General features: G+C 44.6%; 1 protein-coding gene across 1 annotated transcript in view; it reads left to right on the forward strand.

The window, feature by feature from the left end:
- The window catches only part of LOC124776043, a 247,507-nt gene that overhangs the window by 53,104 nt on the left and 176,807 nt on the right, over positions 1–17,596 (forward strand). Inside the window, exons 3-4 of the mRNA XM_047250883.1 lie at positions 3,276–3,376; positions 3,486–3,664. Of these exons, the coding sequence (XP_047106839.1) occupies positions 3,276–3,376; positions 3,486–3,664 (280 nt within the window). The remainder of the gene's footprint in view (positions 1–3,275; positions 3,377–3,485; positions 3,665–17,596) is intronic.

The following is a 17,596-nucleotide window of genomic DNA, read 5'->3' on the forward strand; positions in this document are numbered from 1 at the left end:
ATAGTAAGGTCGAGTAATGGTGTAATGTAGTGCGTGTGTGTGTGTGTGTGGGGGGGGGGTCGTGCTTTTGAATTGAGAGGGAGTGGGGCGGTTGGCTGTTAAAGACGATGTGTGGGCAAAGTTTTGTTGAGCTGAGAATGGTTCAAATGGCTCTGAGCACTATGGGACTTAATATCTGAGGTGATCAGTCCCCTAGAACGTAGAACTACTTAAACCTAACTAACCTAAGGACATCACACACATCCATGCCCGAGGCAGGATTCGAACCTGCGATCATAGCAGTTGCACGGTTCCGCACTGAAGCGCCTAGAACCACTCGCCCACAACGGCCGGCAGCTGAGAATGGTATGGCGTTAGGGTAATCCTGTGGGAATGGGGGGTGAGCACTTTCTGTACTTTCGCCAGAATCCCTATGATTGCACTGACATACACTAAATGAGCTAAGATATCCGGACAGCTATTAGTGGACATTATATGCGGTGTGTCCCCCATTCACCACTGTGACACCCTGAATTCTGCTGGCGACGCATTCAGTGAGGTATCTGAATACCTGTGGAGTAACGGCAGCACAGCCTTCCTCAAGACCCAAAACCAGAGAAGGTAGTGATGTGGGTCTGGAGCGAAGTCGACGTTCTAACACATTTCCAAAGTGTTCCATTAGGTTCAGGTCGGGTCTCTGCACAGGCCATTCCATTTGAGGAATGTTAGTGCCGACAAACCATTGCCTCGCACATGTCGCCTTATGACAAGGTATATTGTGATGCTGATACAAACATCGTATCTTAATTATGCCTCTACTGTACGCAAGTATACAGTGCTTCAAATGTGTTCATATCCTTCCGCATTTAGCGTTCTCTTAAGCGCAACTATGAGACTACACTCTAACCACGAAAAACGCCCCCTTACCGTAACATGCTCCACTGCTGACATAACACAGGGTGGCAGGTAACATTCTCCAGGCATTCGCCAAACCCAAACCCTTCCATCGGTTTGCCACAGGGTATAGCGTGATCCAACACTCCAAATCACACGTTTCTAATCCAACCACTGTCCAGCGGCATTGTTTTCTGGACCACCTCGCGCGTCGCTTAGCACTGACAGTAGAAATGTGTGGCTTATGCTGCTCGACCATTGTATCCCATTCTTGTTAACTTCCCATGCACAGTCATTGTACTAATCGGACCGCTGGTAGCACTTTGTAATTCACGAGTATTCCTTCCGCTGATTTCATATGAATTTTTTACTACCACCATCCTTAATGGTCGACGGTCCCTGACCGTCTCTTCATATAATGCCTGGTCCTGTTTAGCCGCGTATGTGCCTTCACGTGTACACTTCGCATTCATGTCACCAGCAGTCGCCTTGGAGCAGGTTTAGAAGGATTGAAGAGTCACTGATAGACTTGTTGCCGAAGTGACATCCAATGACTGATCCGCGTTCGAAGTTACGCTTCTCTACTTGCAACGAAATAGTCCCCGCCTCCTGTTATACGGCGGGTCAGTTCCGCATTACGTAAGGGTGTTCGAATAGTTTCTTCCTTACAGTGCCGTTGTTCGCTGCATTAGGGACTGCGAGATTAATGTCGAGCAATTTATAAATCAAGCGAAAGCATACCTGTGCTGTTGCCTTTTTTTTTTTTTTTTTTTTTTTTGAGTGAACAGCATAACGATAAAACAGAGGAGGAGCTAACATTTACCACAAACGAAGTGCCCCTTTCACTACAGTGTCACCACTTTTTGATCGCACCATTTATTCTTGATATCAGTCTAATAGTCGGATGGTATTATTGAAATAATTATAAGAAACATGGTATTTACATCTACATGGATACTCTGCAAATCACATTTAAGTGCCTGTCAGAGGGTTCGTCGAACCACCTTCACAGTTCTCTATCATTCCAGTCTCGTATAGCGCGCGGAAAGAACGAACATTATATCTTTCCGTACGAGCTCTGATTTCCCTTATCATGGTGATCGCTTCTTCCTATGTAGGTCGGCGTCAACGAAATGTTTTCGCATTCGGAAGAGATAGTTGGTGATTGAAATTTCGTGAGAAGATTCCTCCGAAACGAAAAACGTCTTTGATTTTATAATGTCCATCACAAATCCTGTATCATTTCAGTGACACTCTCTTCCCTCTTTCGCGGTAATACAAAACGTGCTGCCCTTCTTTGAATTTTTTCGATGTACTCCGCCACTCCTATCTGGTTAGGATCCCACACTGCGCAGCGGTGTTCTAAAAAGAGGACGACAAGGGTAGTGTAGGCAGTCTCCTTAGTAGACCTGTTACATTTTCTACGTGTCCTGCCAATAGACCGCAGTCTTTGGTTAGCCTTTCCCATAACATTTTCTACGCGCATCTTGCCATTTCGCTGCATAAACAGCGTTTAAACTACATTTGACAGATAAGTGATGTTCCCACGAGCACCTCAGTAACGTTTCCAGGTCTTTTGTGCACTTTGTGCGTGTAAATAACTTTTTTTTTAGACAACATTCTGTGCTGTGGAAGTAGTCTGGTTAGGGTAGCATTACATCACTCGGGCATTACGTGTGACCTGTTGCTTGGCGAGACACCGTGACCTGACCCAGTGAACCAAACAGTTCTCATTGTTTACATCGCGTCAGGCATGCCATTCTTGTCAAGCACGATGTGATGGATATGAGCCAATAAAATTTAGCGCAACCATTAAGCAAATATCAGAACTTGCCCGTCTGTGCAGTCTAATAATCCAGACTTTAAACGTACTCAGATGTGTAGCACCATGCATAGCCAAAAACAAAATATTAGACTTGCAGGGCCTCGGCTACATGTACATCTACATTTATACTCTGTAAACCACTGTGAAGTGTATGTCAGAGGGTACGTCCCATTGTATCAGAAGAGTTTTTTCCGATTCTATTCACGTATGGAGTGCGGGAAGAGATTGTTTACTCGCTTCTGCACTTGCTGTAATTAATCTTATCTTTTCTCGATTGTCACTAGGGCGGGTACACTTCGGAGGTTGCAGTATATTCCAAGAATTTTTATTTAAAGCCGGTTCTTGAAACTTTCGGGATAGTTTACGTACATCTTCAAGAGACTGCCAGTTCAATTTCTTCAGCATCTCTGTGACACGCTCTCAAGGATCAAACATATCTGTGACCATTTGTGCTACCCTTCTCTATATCTGTTCAGTATCCCCCGTTAGTCGTAACAAAACCCCATCATTTCGCATCGAGCTACGTTGTGTGTTTTGCCACATAAAATTGTCACTTATAGAATTTCTTCCTGTACAGGCTGCTGCACTTCTGGCAAATGACATATACAGATGTACACACTGCAGTTTTGGCAGTACCGAAAATTCAACTCTGGGGAACCAAGTTTTGGCAGAGGAAAGGTAAGTATTCTATTTAGTGTACAATGATTTGACGATCTAATTTTTGGTAACTGTTGCTCCAATGTTTCGTGGTATCTTTGTTACTAAATATGCTTTTCTTATTTTGTAGTTACACGTATGTTATAATCAATGATGGAAGCCCTCAGGTGTTTCGCTATTTGTCTTGCAATGGGAATGATACTCAGAACTTCCCAACCCTGAAAGCGATGAACGTCAAAGAATTCACATGCGAAGAGTGCCACGAGTGGATTAAGGTCGCCTCTGATTGCGAAACAGGACAGAAACAAGGTAAGCTTTAGAACGTTTCTTGCGTAATTTACTTTAAACTGAAAGGTATTTTCTTAGTTACTTACTCAGCTCACGGCAGGACGTTGGTGAGTGTTGAGTGCCGTATTCCAGGCAACGTGTGTGATGGAGCAGTTTTTAAGAGACTGAACTATTATTCGGGGATAGTGTAGTTCAAATACATATTAGACAGTCCTGACTTAGGTTTTCTGTTGGTCCATAAATTCACTTCAGACGACTACCAGGATAGTTTTTTTAAAGAGGTTGTGGTCGCTTCCTCTAATCTCCTTCTTAAAACTGTACGAGTAGACTATAATGACCTAAGTGAATTTGAAACTCTAAATACTTCCGACTTGCCTTTACGATTCGAGGCCTTATGTTGGATGTCTATAATATAGTATTCTGTTCCCAAAAGCCGTATTAAAATTGGTATCAAAATTTGTACGATTCACAAATCCTTCCCACTTAATGACAGTCAAGCAAAATAGTTCCTCGTGTAGCTCTGCCTACTTTGCTTTGCATTTTACTATCGAGCCCCAGTGAACGAGTCCAATATCAAACATCAGTGATTCTTACTTCGTTTGGCTAATGCATCGACTTCTCTAGAAATGTGAATGAATGGTTCAAATGGCTCTGAGCACTATGGGACTTAGCATCTGAGGTCATCAGCCCCCTAGAACTTAGCACTACGTAAACCTAACTAACCTATGGACATCACATACATCCATGCCCGAGGCAGGATTCGATCCTGCGACCGTAGCGGTCGCGCAGCAGTTCCAGACTGAAGCGCTTAGAACCGCTCGGCTACATCATCCGGCTGAACGAATGGTATAACTATTAATTAGGCGACTAGTTTCGAACATTACAGGTTTATTTTCAAGCCTGGCCTACTAGTCTGCACTGAAAGTGCCTGAGCTTAGTAACAAACATTGAGTAACAACACATGTTGTATAAATGTTTGAAGGATGAATGCTTCAATCCACACATGCCTGCTGATTTTGACTTGGTAATAGGCACGTGTGAATTGTGGCATTCATCCTCCAAACATTTATAGAGCATGTGTTGCGACTCTATGTTCATTATTAAGATCAGGCACTATCAGTGCAGCTTCAGTAAGCTAGGATTAAAAATGAACCTGTAAGTTTAGAAATTAATCGCCTAATAAGTACTGTAGTTGTTGACAGAACCACTACTAAACGTCCGCGGCTCGTGGTCGTGCGGTAGAGTTCTCGCTTCCCACGCCCGGGTACCCGGGTTCAATTCCCGGCGGGGTCAGGGATTTTCTCTGCCTCGTGATGACTGGGTGTTGTGTGCTGTCCTTAGGTTAGTTAGATTTAAGTAGTTCTAGGGGACTGATGACAATAGATGTTAAGTCCCATAGTGCTCAGAGCCATTTGAACCATTACTAAACGCTTTAAGTAATTTAAATGAAGTTGTTGTTCCTTGTCAACGAAATGTTGAAACGGAAGAACATCTCTAAAGACCACAGTGACATCATCCGTCGTTTTTTTTTCTCGGAAAAACGATGTTATTAAATCTGCTCCTGGCGGATGGAGAAGGCGATGGGGTAGGGAGGGGGGAGAGGGACTTAAACAATCTTGACTTCTCCTGAGCTTCATTGCAGTTACTTATCGTGGCTGGTAAGGTTTTAACTTGCTTATGGAGGTCTTAATTTTCCTACTCATAAGTTCTTAACTCGTTCTGACCCTATAGCGTTTCTGTCTGACGTCGTAAAGGAAGTTGGTCACTTGTGCTAAGTATAAAATCCAAGATGAACATTTGTAAACGCCCAAGATGGCCACTAAGTTTAAAATCCAAGATGGCAATCCTCAACTCAAGCTGAATAATAATAAAAAAAACAGTCATTTGAAAGTATTGACCCTACCCAATGTTTATTATTATTATCATTGTGTGTAAGTGCATACGTATTCACAGTTTACTTCTCCCTCAGCAAAACTACTGTCTGTTACATTGAAGCAACTTGTAGAACTGTTTCCAGTCAAGTTTCCTAAAGCATTGGCCGATAGTCCTTGATTAACCACCACGTATAGCGTCTACACCAACCAGTAAGTCACCGTCGTTACACAGTGCACCTGATACATTGGAACAGAAATCGAATCAGCATCCAGAATCATTTCGAGATTTTGAGTTTCCACTATCACTGCACGTCGGTATTACTCGCTGAATTGTTTGCATTGCATTGTGCACCTATGAATGTGGTGTTATTCTCTGCAACGTACAAGCTGAATGGAAGAGATAGTAAATGAGCCATAGTAGGCTTGTCATGAGATCACGAGATCAACGTATTGGCAATTTTTGAAAATCCGCTATTTGATAACATGGAAGTATTACTAACCGACTATGAATGGAGTCACTTATGCCCGAATTCAATACAAACAACTGCAGTGTTCAACGTTCAAATGCGTCGAGTGGTACTGGACTGCCATAAAATGTGTGTTGACTACCACCCATGAAGAGTGAAAATATACAACACCGAGAATGCCGTGCAGTGCAGTCACTGTCATGAATCTACATTCAGAAACGCCATCCAGAGCACTGTGGACGAGCATCTTGAGTGGAAGCCTTCGATTTATGGATTTTATGGCGATCCATCAGAGCACTTCAGAAGTAGTCTTTGATACGAATTTCGGCGCGTCTTTTCTTTCAGTATGCAGTATGTGCAATGCATCAGCATCACTGGCTGATGGTAGTGGATAACTATGTGCGTATTTGAACTTATTTGTAGGTGCCCTAGGAGTCTTTTGGAGTGTTCAAATGGTTCAAATGGCTTTGAGCACTAAGGGACTTAACATCTGAGGTCAATAGTCCCCTAGAACTTAGAACTACTTAAACCTAACCAACCTAAGGACATCACACACATCCATGCCCGAGGCAGGATTCGAACCTGCGACCGTAGCGGTCGCACGGTTCCAGACTGAAGCGCCTAGAACCGCTCGGCCTCGCCGGCCGGCTTTTGGAGTGTCATATGTGAATAAAATCTTCCAGGTTTTTCAAGCCGGGATATTGTGAACAACATATTGCAAACACGCAGACATCTGTTGAAACACCGAAGAAAATGAAAGTAGGCCGAAACAACGTAGTGGTGAGTCTGGACTGTGTGTCACTTTTTACGAGGGTGCCGGCACAAGACATGCTGGATCTTCTGGATCATCAGTTTCCACCTCGAATTATCAAGTTTTTCCTTCAGTTTATAACGACAACGTGCTTCATGTATCGCGAATAATATTATGAAATGACGGATGGCACAGCGATGGGATCACCACTGTCTACCACAGACCACTTTGAGGAGAAAGCTCTGAACTCCCATCTTGGTTCGTAAGGTACGCCGATGACACCTTCCTAATAAGGCCTGACGGTAAAAATGAACTACAGCAGTTCGTCGATCAGATATCCCATAGAGATGGAAAAGGATTACAAGCTATCTTCTATGTTTTAGTTGAGCAGTAGGCATGAGGCCGGCTTGGACATGCAGTGTACAGGAATTCAATGCACTCTGATCTGTGCTTGAACGCCAATAGTTTTGAACATCCTATACACAAGAAAGCGGTCTTGAATACGTTAGTATACCTAGCAAAAATTATTTCTGACGACGTCCGCCTACATTCTCAGTTCAGCACTTGAGACAAGTGTTCAGAGAGAATGGTTATAACAAGAAAGAGACTGAAAACGTTTTCAGGTGCCACCGAAGTAGGGCGCCATTTGAATCGGCAGAAGAGGCCAAGCCGGCTACTTTCCTTGTAGGCTGTGGGGCAAAAAGCAGCAAGTCTCTTGTAAACGCTGCAACATCTTTACATTTCAAACAAATCGCACAGTTATGGAGCGTCCTACCGAGAAAAAGCGACATACTAGGAAAAGGGGAAAAGGGAGCTTGGCAAGTCGACCATAGCTCAGCATCGCCTGGAAAACGAACACAGATTACAGCTTGATAAGCCGAGAGTATTGGCTGATCCATTAGCATAAATTTAACATAGACCTGGAGTACAGATTTAGTAGGGCGTGGGAGCGGGCTTTGGGTATCGAAAGGAAGCAAAGACGGATGCTTGACGCTTATAGGCAGTTTCGAATGTGTCGTTGGTCCCTCGCGCTACTGGACGCCACTCGGTCCAGCGGCGGGCTGGAGCTGCCATGAGCTTACCAGCTCACATTCTGCGTTCGCGTCGTTTCTGTCCTCTCTGACTGGAGCCAGATCCTGCAGTCGTACCTGTATAAGTGGAAAACCGTGCCAGCTCCTGCAGTCAGTGGTTTTTACTCCTGACGACGGTGGCGGAGATAGTCATCGAAAGCTCGAGAATTTTATTCGAATAAGCTTGAAAACTGAGAAGACTTTGTTTGTACGCTGTACTGTATGAAACCAAATTTATAAAACGAATAATAAATGGCTTATATCTCTTTATTGTAGTCATCCTTCATCAAATTGTTGCAACTATGATTACTGAAATACAAAGGGCAATTAGACTGATTTACATGTTCAGTAATTCAGCTGAGTTATGTCTCAAGGAGGAACTGGAAATATTTACCTATGGCCAGGAACAAGTAGAAGAACTGTGGCTCAAATTTAAATAAATGATTCTCCATGGACATTTTACACGAGATGAAACTTAACAGTTCAGCTGTTGCAGTGTCAGACTCCCACAAGTGACCTGCTTCGCCACTTTGAACCGAAATTTCCTGCCAGTTTATATTCAGCACTGCTTAACTCCTGGATGATAAACTTGAGACGTGATGCCCGCAGTCTACGAATGTACAGAGACACCTGAGGCATCTCAGTACAAATAACAAACGGGTATAGAAGTCTCTGTGCAGGTTACTACGTTCAGGGTGACGGCATAGGTATATTGTTACCCTTCTAAGTGGTTCGCTGTGTCAAATTCCTGACGTCTGAATTACATGTTTGTGCATACCTAAGTGCGTTTTCTTGTTGCTGAATGTAGGTCAGCTATAAAAAGTACAGGAAATTTCACAAATATCAAGCAGGTCCGAACGCATTCTGGCAATCGTATTCATGACACTAGTGTAAATGGACTCAAAACTGTACTTGTATCTCCACGTCCCACATCGCGGATAGCAATACTGCATTGTCTGACCTGTATGATACCTTTGACTGTGCTTGTATTCCCAGGATCACCATCTTCGACTGTGTCGTGATAGAGGCTCTCCTCAGGTCAGCCGTCTTGGACCGTCGTCTATGATTCTGGTGTCATAGGATATTCTCTTATTCCCAGGTGTGCCATCCTGGATTTAAGCAACAGATCCACAGATCTGCCAGCTTGGATTCTAAAATTACTAGTTTTTAGTCATCAGTCTTCTGACTGCTTTGATGCGGCCCACGACGAATTGCTGTGCCAACCTCTTCATCGCAGAGTAGCACCTGCAACGTACGTCATCAACTATTTGCTGGATGTATTCCAGTCTCTGTCTTCCTCTTACTCTACAGCTCCCTCTAGTACCATGGATGTTGTTGTGTACATAGTTCCACATAGTCAGCGCTTACACAACTTTCCCACTAGAGCGCGCCCCGCTAAGCACAACAGCGCAGGTGCAGCACTGTCTCTGCACTACGAGATGGCGCTGTCTTAGAGACGGACCAAATTCTTCTTCCGCCGATCCGCGTATTAATATGTAACGCAGCCAATGTGATTGCTGCTAACGTAGAACCTTTTCTCCTTGCGGATCACATTCGCGCAGTGATACCTGAACGCTCGAGGTATTATAACGAGTGTACAGACCTCCGATTAGTCAGTCTGCATTAGTCTGTAGTCAAGTTTCAGTCTGCGCCTAATAAGATTATCATATTGCTGTACATAGCCATGAAGATAAATGAATAGACACTTTGTGAAGTACCAGAGGTATGTGAGAATAAGATTAACGTACCAAGACCAAAGGAACATCAGATTGTCAATTGTAAACAGCATCCAGAATCAAGTCAAGTAATTTCTATGCTTTTTATTATTTTAATAAATATGTGTGAAAATTAATCAAGTTCTGTTTAAAGTTGGTCACCGTCAATCTGCTACTATAAGGGTGCAAGTGGCATTTCTATCGTCTGACGCAACGGCTGAAGATAAACACGCCACGATAAGACCACGAGACATATTGCTGACACTCGCCTACTTCGTTAGAGTGACAAGTCAAATAATCTGATGGTGTGTGTACCGAAGGTCTTACAGTGTGCGCACCACAGATGTCTTAAAAGATATCCTATCATCCTGTCCCTTCTCCTCGTCAGTGTTTCCCACATATTCCTTTCCTCTCCGATTCCGCACAGAACCTCCTCATTCCTTACCTTATCAGTCCACATAATTTTCAACATTCGTCTTTAACACCACATCTCAAATGCTTCAATTCCTTTCTGTTCCGGTTTCCCCACAGTCCATGTTTCACTACCATACAATGCTGTGCTTCAAACGTACAATCTCAGATTTTTCTTCCTCAAATTATGGCCTATGTTTGATGCTAGTGGACTTCTCTTGGCCAGGAATGTCATTTTTGCCATTGCTAGTCTGATTTTGATGTCCTAATTGCTCCGTGTCTCAATGGTTGTTTTTCTGCCTAGGTAGCACAATTCCTTAACTTCATCTACTTCGTGACCACCAATCCTGATGTTAAGTTTCATGCTGTTCTCATTTCTGCTACTTCTCATTACCTTCGTCTTTCTTCGATTTACTCTCAGTCCATATTCTGTACTCATTACACTGCTCATTCCATTTAGCAGATCGTGTAATTTATCTTCTCTTTCACTCAGGATAGCAACGTAATCAGCGAATCGTATCATTGATATCCTTTCACCTGACATTATACAGCTAGTGAAACTCCAGGACATGTGACAGCCACACAGACTGTGCCAGTATCCTCATGTTAACTATCTTGGATTCTATATTTCACACCAGTGACCTGATCACCCACCATCAAGGCTGGCCTCGCATTTACGAGTCTGCCAACCTAGATTTTTCACCTATCAGGCAATTTCTAATCCTTAATTTTTTAAATTTCTGACTAATCTATACTTGGGGCAATTGGGCAAAGTCCGCCATATTGAGTTTTTTAATACTCAACATTTTACACTTATCACAGTAGGAGTATTCCGAATTTCCCGCGGTTTTTTTAATTTCTTGCCATTTTGTACATAGCCAATTGGCTTATGTTCACTGTGACATTGTAGGAGGCAGGAAGGGAAGTATGGCAATGTTGCATGGTGACATCATTTATGCAGTGCATTGCAGTGCCAGCCGGCCAACTGCCCAAATTATATGTTTTAAATAGTTTTTATGTAGTTTTTGCTAGAAATTGCTAGCAATCGATGTTTTGTCTGTAACTTTGCCTTTGCCTTTCAGCATTGTTTTATTTCTTAATGTGGAGGAGGCAGCAGAATGCGCGGGTCGCCATGCGCCATCGAGACCCGTGGCTCGTCGGGTACTCGGCCCAGCAAGGGTGTCAACAATTGTCGGTGTGAAGAGGGCAACAGACATCCCTGGGAAGGGGGGAATGACTACCAACGCGCGACCGGGATTGCTTTCTGAATCGTCTGCACTCCTTTGAGAATCATGAAGGTTTGATACGCAAGGAACAGGGCGTTCTTGATCCTTCGCAAAGAAAAACAACTCGTAATGCAGAATAATGAGTGTAACACGAAAGCACGTATTGTAACATGAAAGTAATAGAATTCAGAACAAATGGTAAAATATCCCTGGCAATAGTGACAATGTAGCGGGAAAATAAGCTGAAAATATGAACTGAAGTGTGTGTTGGGGGAGGGGACTCGACTTGGGTAGTTGCGCAGCAAGATTGACCAGAGTACTGCGGTGGTGTAGTGGTTAGCAATTCTGCCTAATAAGCAAAAGGTGGATAACGACCGTGGAATGCATTTTTATTCATTTCTTCCCCTTCTATCACTATTTATAACGGTTTACATTTCGCCTGTACCACATCAAAAGGATTGAAGAAGGCTTTTGCACAAGGAGTAAGTGTAGTAAGAAATACTAAAGTATTTTAGACTTCTCTGTTAATCTACAAGTTTTCTTTGTGGAATTAATTGGCCCATTCCTTCCTTGGAGTAAGAGGAGGAGGAGAGGAGGACATTAGTGTTTTAACGTCCCGTCGACATCGACTTCATTAGAGATAGAGCACGAGCTCGGATTCGGGAGGGACGGAAAAGGGCATCAGATTTGGAATTTTAAAGGAACCATCCCGACATTTGCCTGAAGAGATTTAGGAAAATCACAGAAAATCAGGATGATGGGACGCAGGTTTGAACCGTCGTCATCCCGATGTGAGTCCAGTGTGGTAACCGCCGCGCCATCTCGCTCGGTCCTTCTTCGGAATTCGTTGAGGAGGATCCGCCTGCTTTGCATGTGATATAACTTTGAAATCAGGAACCACGGAAAGTAAAGGGAAATTACTCTCGCTGTGAAAGTCGTTTCTACGTTTACTTTCTATATACATGTAAGAAGGTAAAGCCTTTTCACACCGATATGTGGATAAGACAGGTAGTATACTTGTTGCCGCTTTATTTGATATCATTTATTTGATATCATTGGAAACTCCGCCTTCAAGTTTAAGCAGAATTTTACTGGTGAAATGATTCAAATGGCTCTAAGCACTATGGGAGTTAACATCTGAGGTCATCAGTCCCCTAGAACTTAGAACTACTTAAACCTAACTAACCTAAGGACATCAACCACATCGAGGGCCGAGGCAGGATTCGAACCTGCGACCGTAGCAGCAGCGCGGTTCCGGACTGAAGCGCCTAGAACCACTCGGCCATAGCGGCAAGCTTTTACCGGGGAAAAGGATTCACTTTCTGTTACTTAGTCACTAGATGTTTCGGGTAGCTGTTCGTTGCAGTTTACACTTCGTGTCGATTCGAAAATTTTCGTATTTTTCCAAGCGATTACGAATCCAGTTGTTATTACTACATAGAACAGGAAAATAGTATTCGAAAATTTTCCAAGTCCCTTCAGATGTTCCTTAACCATCCACCAGCCCTCCTTGCCTTAGCGCGCATGCGCTATATAGCTCAGGTCTTATCCCCCACTGGTGTACCCTTCTAACCCGTCGGGCTCACGGTATTGGGGGAGTCGCCTGCTCGGTGGTACGGACAGGATTACACCCGTCTTTGTTGTTGACGTCCTTCCAATCCACCTTGTGGGGAGAGGGTTTAATTTATTCTTATTTTCGTCCGAAGTAAAATGAATTTCTACAATGAAATCGTGAAGGGTATCGAAGCACACAATTTGATTGGAATTTAGACAGATTTCCCAAACTGCAAAGGCTTTTTTTTAGTGAACGATTCAACATGGTCTTGTACATTACACAGGTTTATGTTTGTTCCGTGAAGCAACAAATTTAAGCTGTTGACTTTTAACAAAATGTCTGTCAAGTAAGTCACAGTCGGTAGCCTCACTTTGTCTAGGAAAAGATGTACCTGGCGAGGAAAAGATAAACGTCATTATTGTTAATGTCATTATCGTGTCAGAAACATACAGATACATGTACATACATTTTACACAGTTATGATTAAATTACCTTGGCCACTTACAGTGCATTTTCTATTGCTTGTTGTAGATCATGTTCTGTACACGATACTGGGCACAATCGACACCGAAGCATGTGCTTAACTGTCTGTTCTTCTCTACAGTCACACCGAATATCATTTGGATCAGTGTATCCCCATCTTGCCAAGTTAATTTTTGATCTTCCAACTCCGGATCTCAGTCTATCCAGGGACTTCAAAGTTTTCATTTCCCCGTCATGGCCTGGAGGTAAAGCTTCAACAATTCTTTTCCAACCAGGGGGAAGGCAAGTCGTAGCCCTCCATAGTTGTAACCTAGCTTTTTCAGCAGTAGTTCTAAGTTCCTTTGATGTCCTGAGGAAACTCTTGCTTGACTTCAGTCGTTGCGGATGCGGTTCATGTCCATACAGAGGATGCGTAATTTCCTGTTCCACTGCCTTTCTTTCCTTGTTCGTAGCTATCTCTCTTCGAGCAGGTGATGATGCTATTCCAGTGAGATGGTAAAGCCATTCGACAGGAGTGGATTTCAAGCAACCTGTTATAATTCTGCAGGTTTCGGTGAGAGCTACATCCACCTGTTTGGCATGAGTTGAATTATACCAAACAGGACAGGCGTACTCTGACGCAGAATAGCATAGTGCCACTGCAAATGTTCGGACTGTTTCAGTTTGACTACCCCACTGTGATGCGGTCAGTTTCCGTAGGAGATTGTTCCTGGTGGAAACTTTTGACTTGCATTTGATGCAGTGCTTTTTGAAAGTGAGAGATCTGTGACGTGTCACTCCGTGGTATTTTGGAGTCTCGTAGTGTTCCAGTTCGATCTCTGACCATCTTTTAGTATGTCCATCGTTTTGGCAGGACGTTTATTATCGTGATAAAAGAAAAACACCTACAGCCATCCTTACGATTTTATTTTATTCTGTTGTAACCAGTTTCAACGCTTCACTGCGTTGTTGATATGATCCCTATATATATCACATCAGTTGCCAGCATTACTGGGTGCACAGATAACGTGACAGCACTTCAACTATCAGCTGCCAGCCATATGGTTTTCAACTTGCGAGTGGCTTCCTTGTTTATCAAATGAAAAGCACACATTTGGGTCTTTGAAGGGTTTGGTTTAAGCTGGTTTGTATTGTAATACCTGGATACATCGTCAAGGGCATTCGTGAGGTTGTTCTCCACTGATTCATGCAATATGAGAACAGTTCTTCCGTGATTTAACCATCTTACTTCAGTGTGAGTCAATAAAAACTTTTAAATACTTAGGTTAGTATTGCAAAAATTCGCTAATTAGTAAGACGACTATTAACAAAATCAACTACTTTCACTGCATATTAAGGATAGAGTTTTTTTTTTCACATGTACGTGACAATAAGTGGATTTAACAATTGGAAGTGACGGTGGACATTTAAGTAATGATCGTGTTGTTGATGCTATGGCCCTCAATTATTTTAATATAACACCGGAGGTGAAGAACTGTGTCGGTGAATACTGTGCGTAGTGAACAACTGCTTGCAAACGGGCCACAGGTATTTCATTTCGCGCCCGACACAGTGGAGCGTCCGGCAGCGGCGCGACTTGGCGAGCAGCCGAACCGCACGGGCGCCGGGCGGACTCGAGTTCTGGCGGGGCTCCGCTCTGCGCAGCGGTCCCCGGTGCGGCTCGACCGGATGACCGGGCAGCGCGAGTCGAGGCTGGCCCGGCAGTCGTGGCTGCGGTGCCGGGCGGACCGCGCAGGCTCGGTCAACAGTACGATGCACATAGCTCAAGACGCCATGTGGAACTTGGAAGATTGTGGCATCATAACGAACGAATTCTGTTTCCGTTGATTTCCCTGAGGGTAGTTGACGAAACGTTATTACACGGTAGCAACAGGAACATTATTACATGGAATATAGATCACTTTTTTGCCACTTATTTCACAATATCTACTGGGTGATCAAAAAGTCAGTATAAATTTGAAAAGTGAATAAATCACGGAATAATGTAGATAGAGAGGTACAAATTGACACACATGCATGGAATGACATGGGGTTTTATTAGAACCAAAAAACTACAAAAGTTCAAAAAATGTTTGACAGGTGGCGCTTCATCTGAACGGAATAGCAATAATTAGCATAACAAAGTAAGACAAAGCAAAGATGATGTTCTTTACAGGAAATGCTCAATATGTCCACCATCATTCCTCAACAATAGCTGTAGTCGAGGAATAATGTTGTGAACAGCTCTGTAAAGCATGTCCGGAGTTATGGTGAGGCATTGGCGTCGGATGTTGTCTTTCAGCATCCCCAGAGATGTCGGTCGATCACGATACACTTGCGACTTCAGGTAGCCCCAAAGTCAATAATCGCACGGACTGAGGTCTGGGGACCTGGGAGGCCAAGAATGACGAAGTGGCGGCTGAGCACACGATCATCACCAGACGACGCGCGCAAGAGATCTTTCACGCGTCAAGCAATATGGGGTGGAGCGCCATCCTGCATAAACATCGTACGTTCAAGCAGGTGTTCACCAGACAGGCTGGGGATGATGCGATTCTGTAACATATCGGCGTACCTCTCACCCGTCACGGTAGCAGTTACAAAACCAGAATCACGCATTTCCTCGAAGTAAAAAGGGACGATAACGGTAGATGTGGTAAATCCAACCCATACCCTGACTTTCTCGTCGTGCAACGGAGTTTCCACGACAGTTCTAGGATTTTCGGTAGCCCAAATTCCGCAGTTGTGGGCGTTGACAGACCCTCGGAGCGTGAAATGAGTTTTGTCGGTCCACAACACATAACTCAACCAATCGTCATCTTCCGCCATCTTTTGAAACGCCCACACCGCAATGCCCTTCGTTTCACTAAATCGCCAGGTAACAGTTCATGATGCCGATGGATTTTGTACGGATAGCATCGGAGGGTAGGCCTAAGTGCCAACCAAACAGTAGTGTATGGAATGAGGGTGCGACGTGCGACTGCACGAGTGCTGACTTCCCCGTGCATAGACGAACCCGCTACAGTCTCCATTTCTTCCTGAACTGTCTCAGCAGCATTACGCCTCGTGCTCGGTCGGCCACTACGGGGTCCATCGTCTAAACAACCCGTGGCTTCGAACATCGATATCATTCTCGCTACAGCTGCATTTGTCAACGGACCTTTACCCTTTCGAATCCCCTTCCTATGGCGATAGGATCGTAACACTGAACTAGCACATTCCACATTCTGATAATACAGCTTCACTAAAAGCGCCCTTTCAGGTAACGTCAACATGCTGCAACTGCTGGCGCATCTGATTCTCTCTCTCTTTTTTTTTTTTTTTTTCTTTATTGTGATTTTAAAACCTGTAGAACAGGTAGGCTGGCAGCAGCACAATACGCCGCTCTTCAGCCAAAGACAGTACAATGATATAAACAGAGAAGATACATCACTTGGAAAAACGGCGGGAAAAAAACAGTAGACACATGAACATAAAAAAACATGAAGCCGTTCACACTCGATGACAATCCACACTACAAATTGTTGACACGAAGCACAAACACTGAAGATGACGATGGCACTGGTGAACGATGGAGTGTGACGGTGAACACTGAACACTAAACACGACGGCACACACGAGACACTGATGGCGATGATCTCCGGAGCGCGAATGTCCACGTAGCGTGTGTGAGTCCGAGGACCTGCCAAGAGGGGAATAAGGGTGAGAGGGGAGAACAAGGATGCCAATGACTGAGGAGATGGGCGGAGGAGGTTAGGGACCGGGGAGGGGAAGCCCGGGGGAGGAGTGGGGAGAAATTGAGGAGGGTGGGAAGAGGGAGAGAAGGGAGGGAGGGAGCCCAGAGGAGCAAACACAGGAGGAGGGTGGGAGGTTCAAAGTTGGTAGGAGGGGTACATGGAGGGGAGGAGGGCATCATTGGGGAGAGGGAGCTGGCGGAAGCCACCTTGGGAGAGCATAAGGAGGGTGGAGAGATGGAGACCGGGTGGGATGTGGGAATACAGGCACGGCAGCGGGCGGGGGTGGGAGAGGATGGGGGAGACTAGCGGGTGAGGAGGATCGAGTTTGCGGGAGGTGTACAGGATCCGTATCCTTTCAAGGAAAAGGAGGAGGTGGGGGAAGGGGATGAGATCGTACAGGACCCGCGTGGGGGAGTGGAGACGGATGCGATAGGCGAGGCGGAGAGCATGGCGTTCAAGGATTTGGAGGGATTTATAAAATGTGGAGTGGCGGAGATCCAAGCCGGATGGGCGTAACAAAGGATAGGGCGGATGAGGGATTTATAGGTGTGGAGGATGGTGGAGGGGTCCAGACCCCACGTACGGCCGGAAAGGAGCTTGAGGAGACGGAGTCGGCAGTGTGCCTTGGCTTGGATTGTCCGGAGATGGGGAGTCCAGGAGAGGCGACGGTAGAGGGTGACGCCAA

The sequence above is a fragment of the Schistocerca piceifrons genome, chromosome 2, assembly GCF_021461385.2.
Source record: "Schistocerca piceifrons isolate TAMUIC-IGC-003096 chromosome 2, iqSchPice1.1, whole genome shotgun sequence".
Lineage (NCBI taxonomy): Eukaryota > Metazoa > Arthropoda > Insecta > Orthoptera > Acrididae > Schistocerca > Schistocerca piceifrons.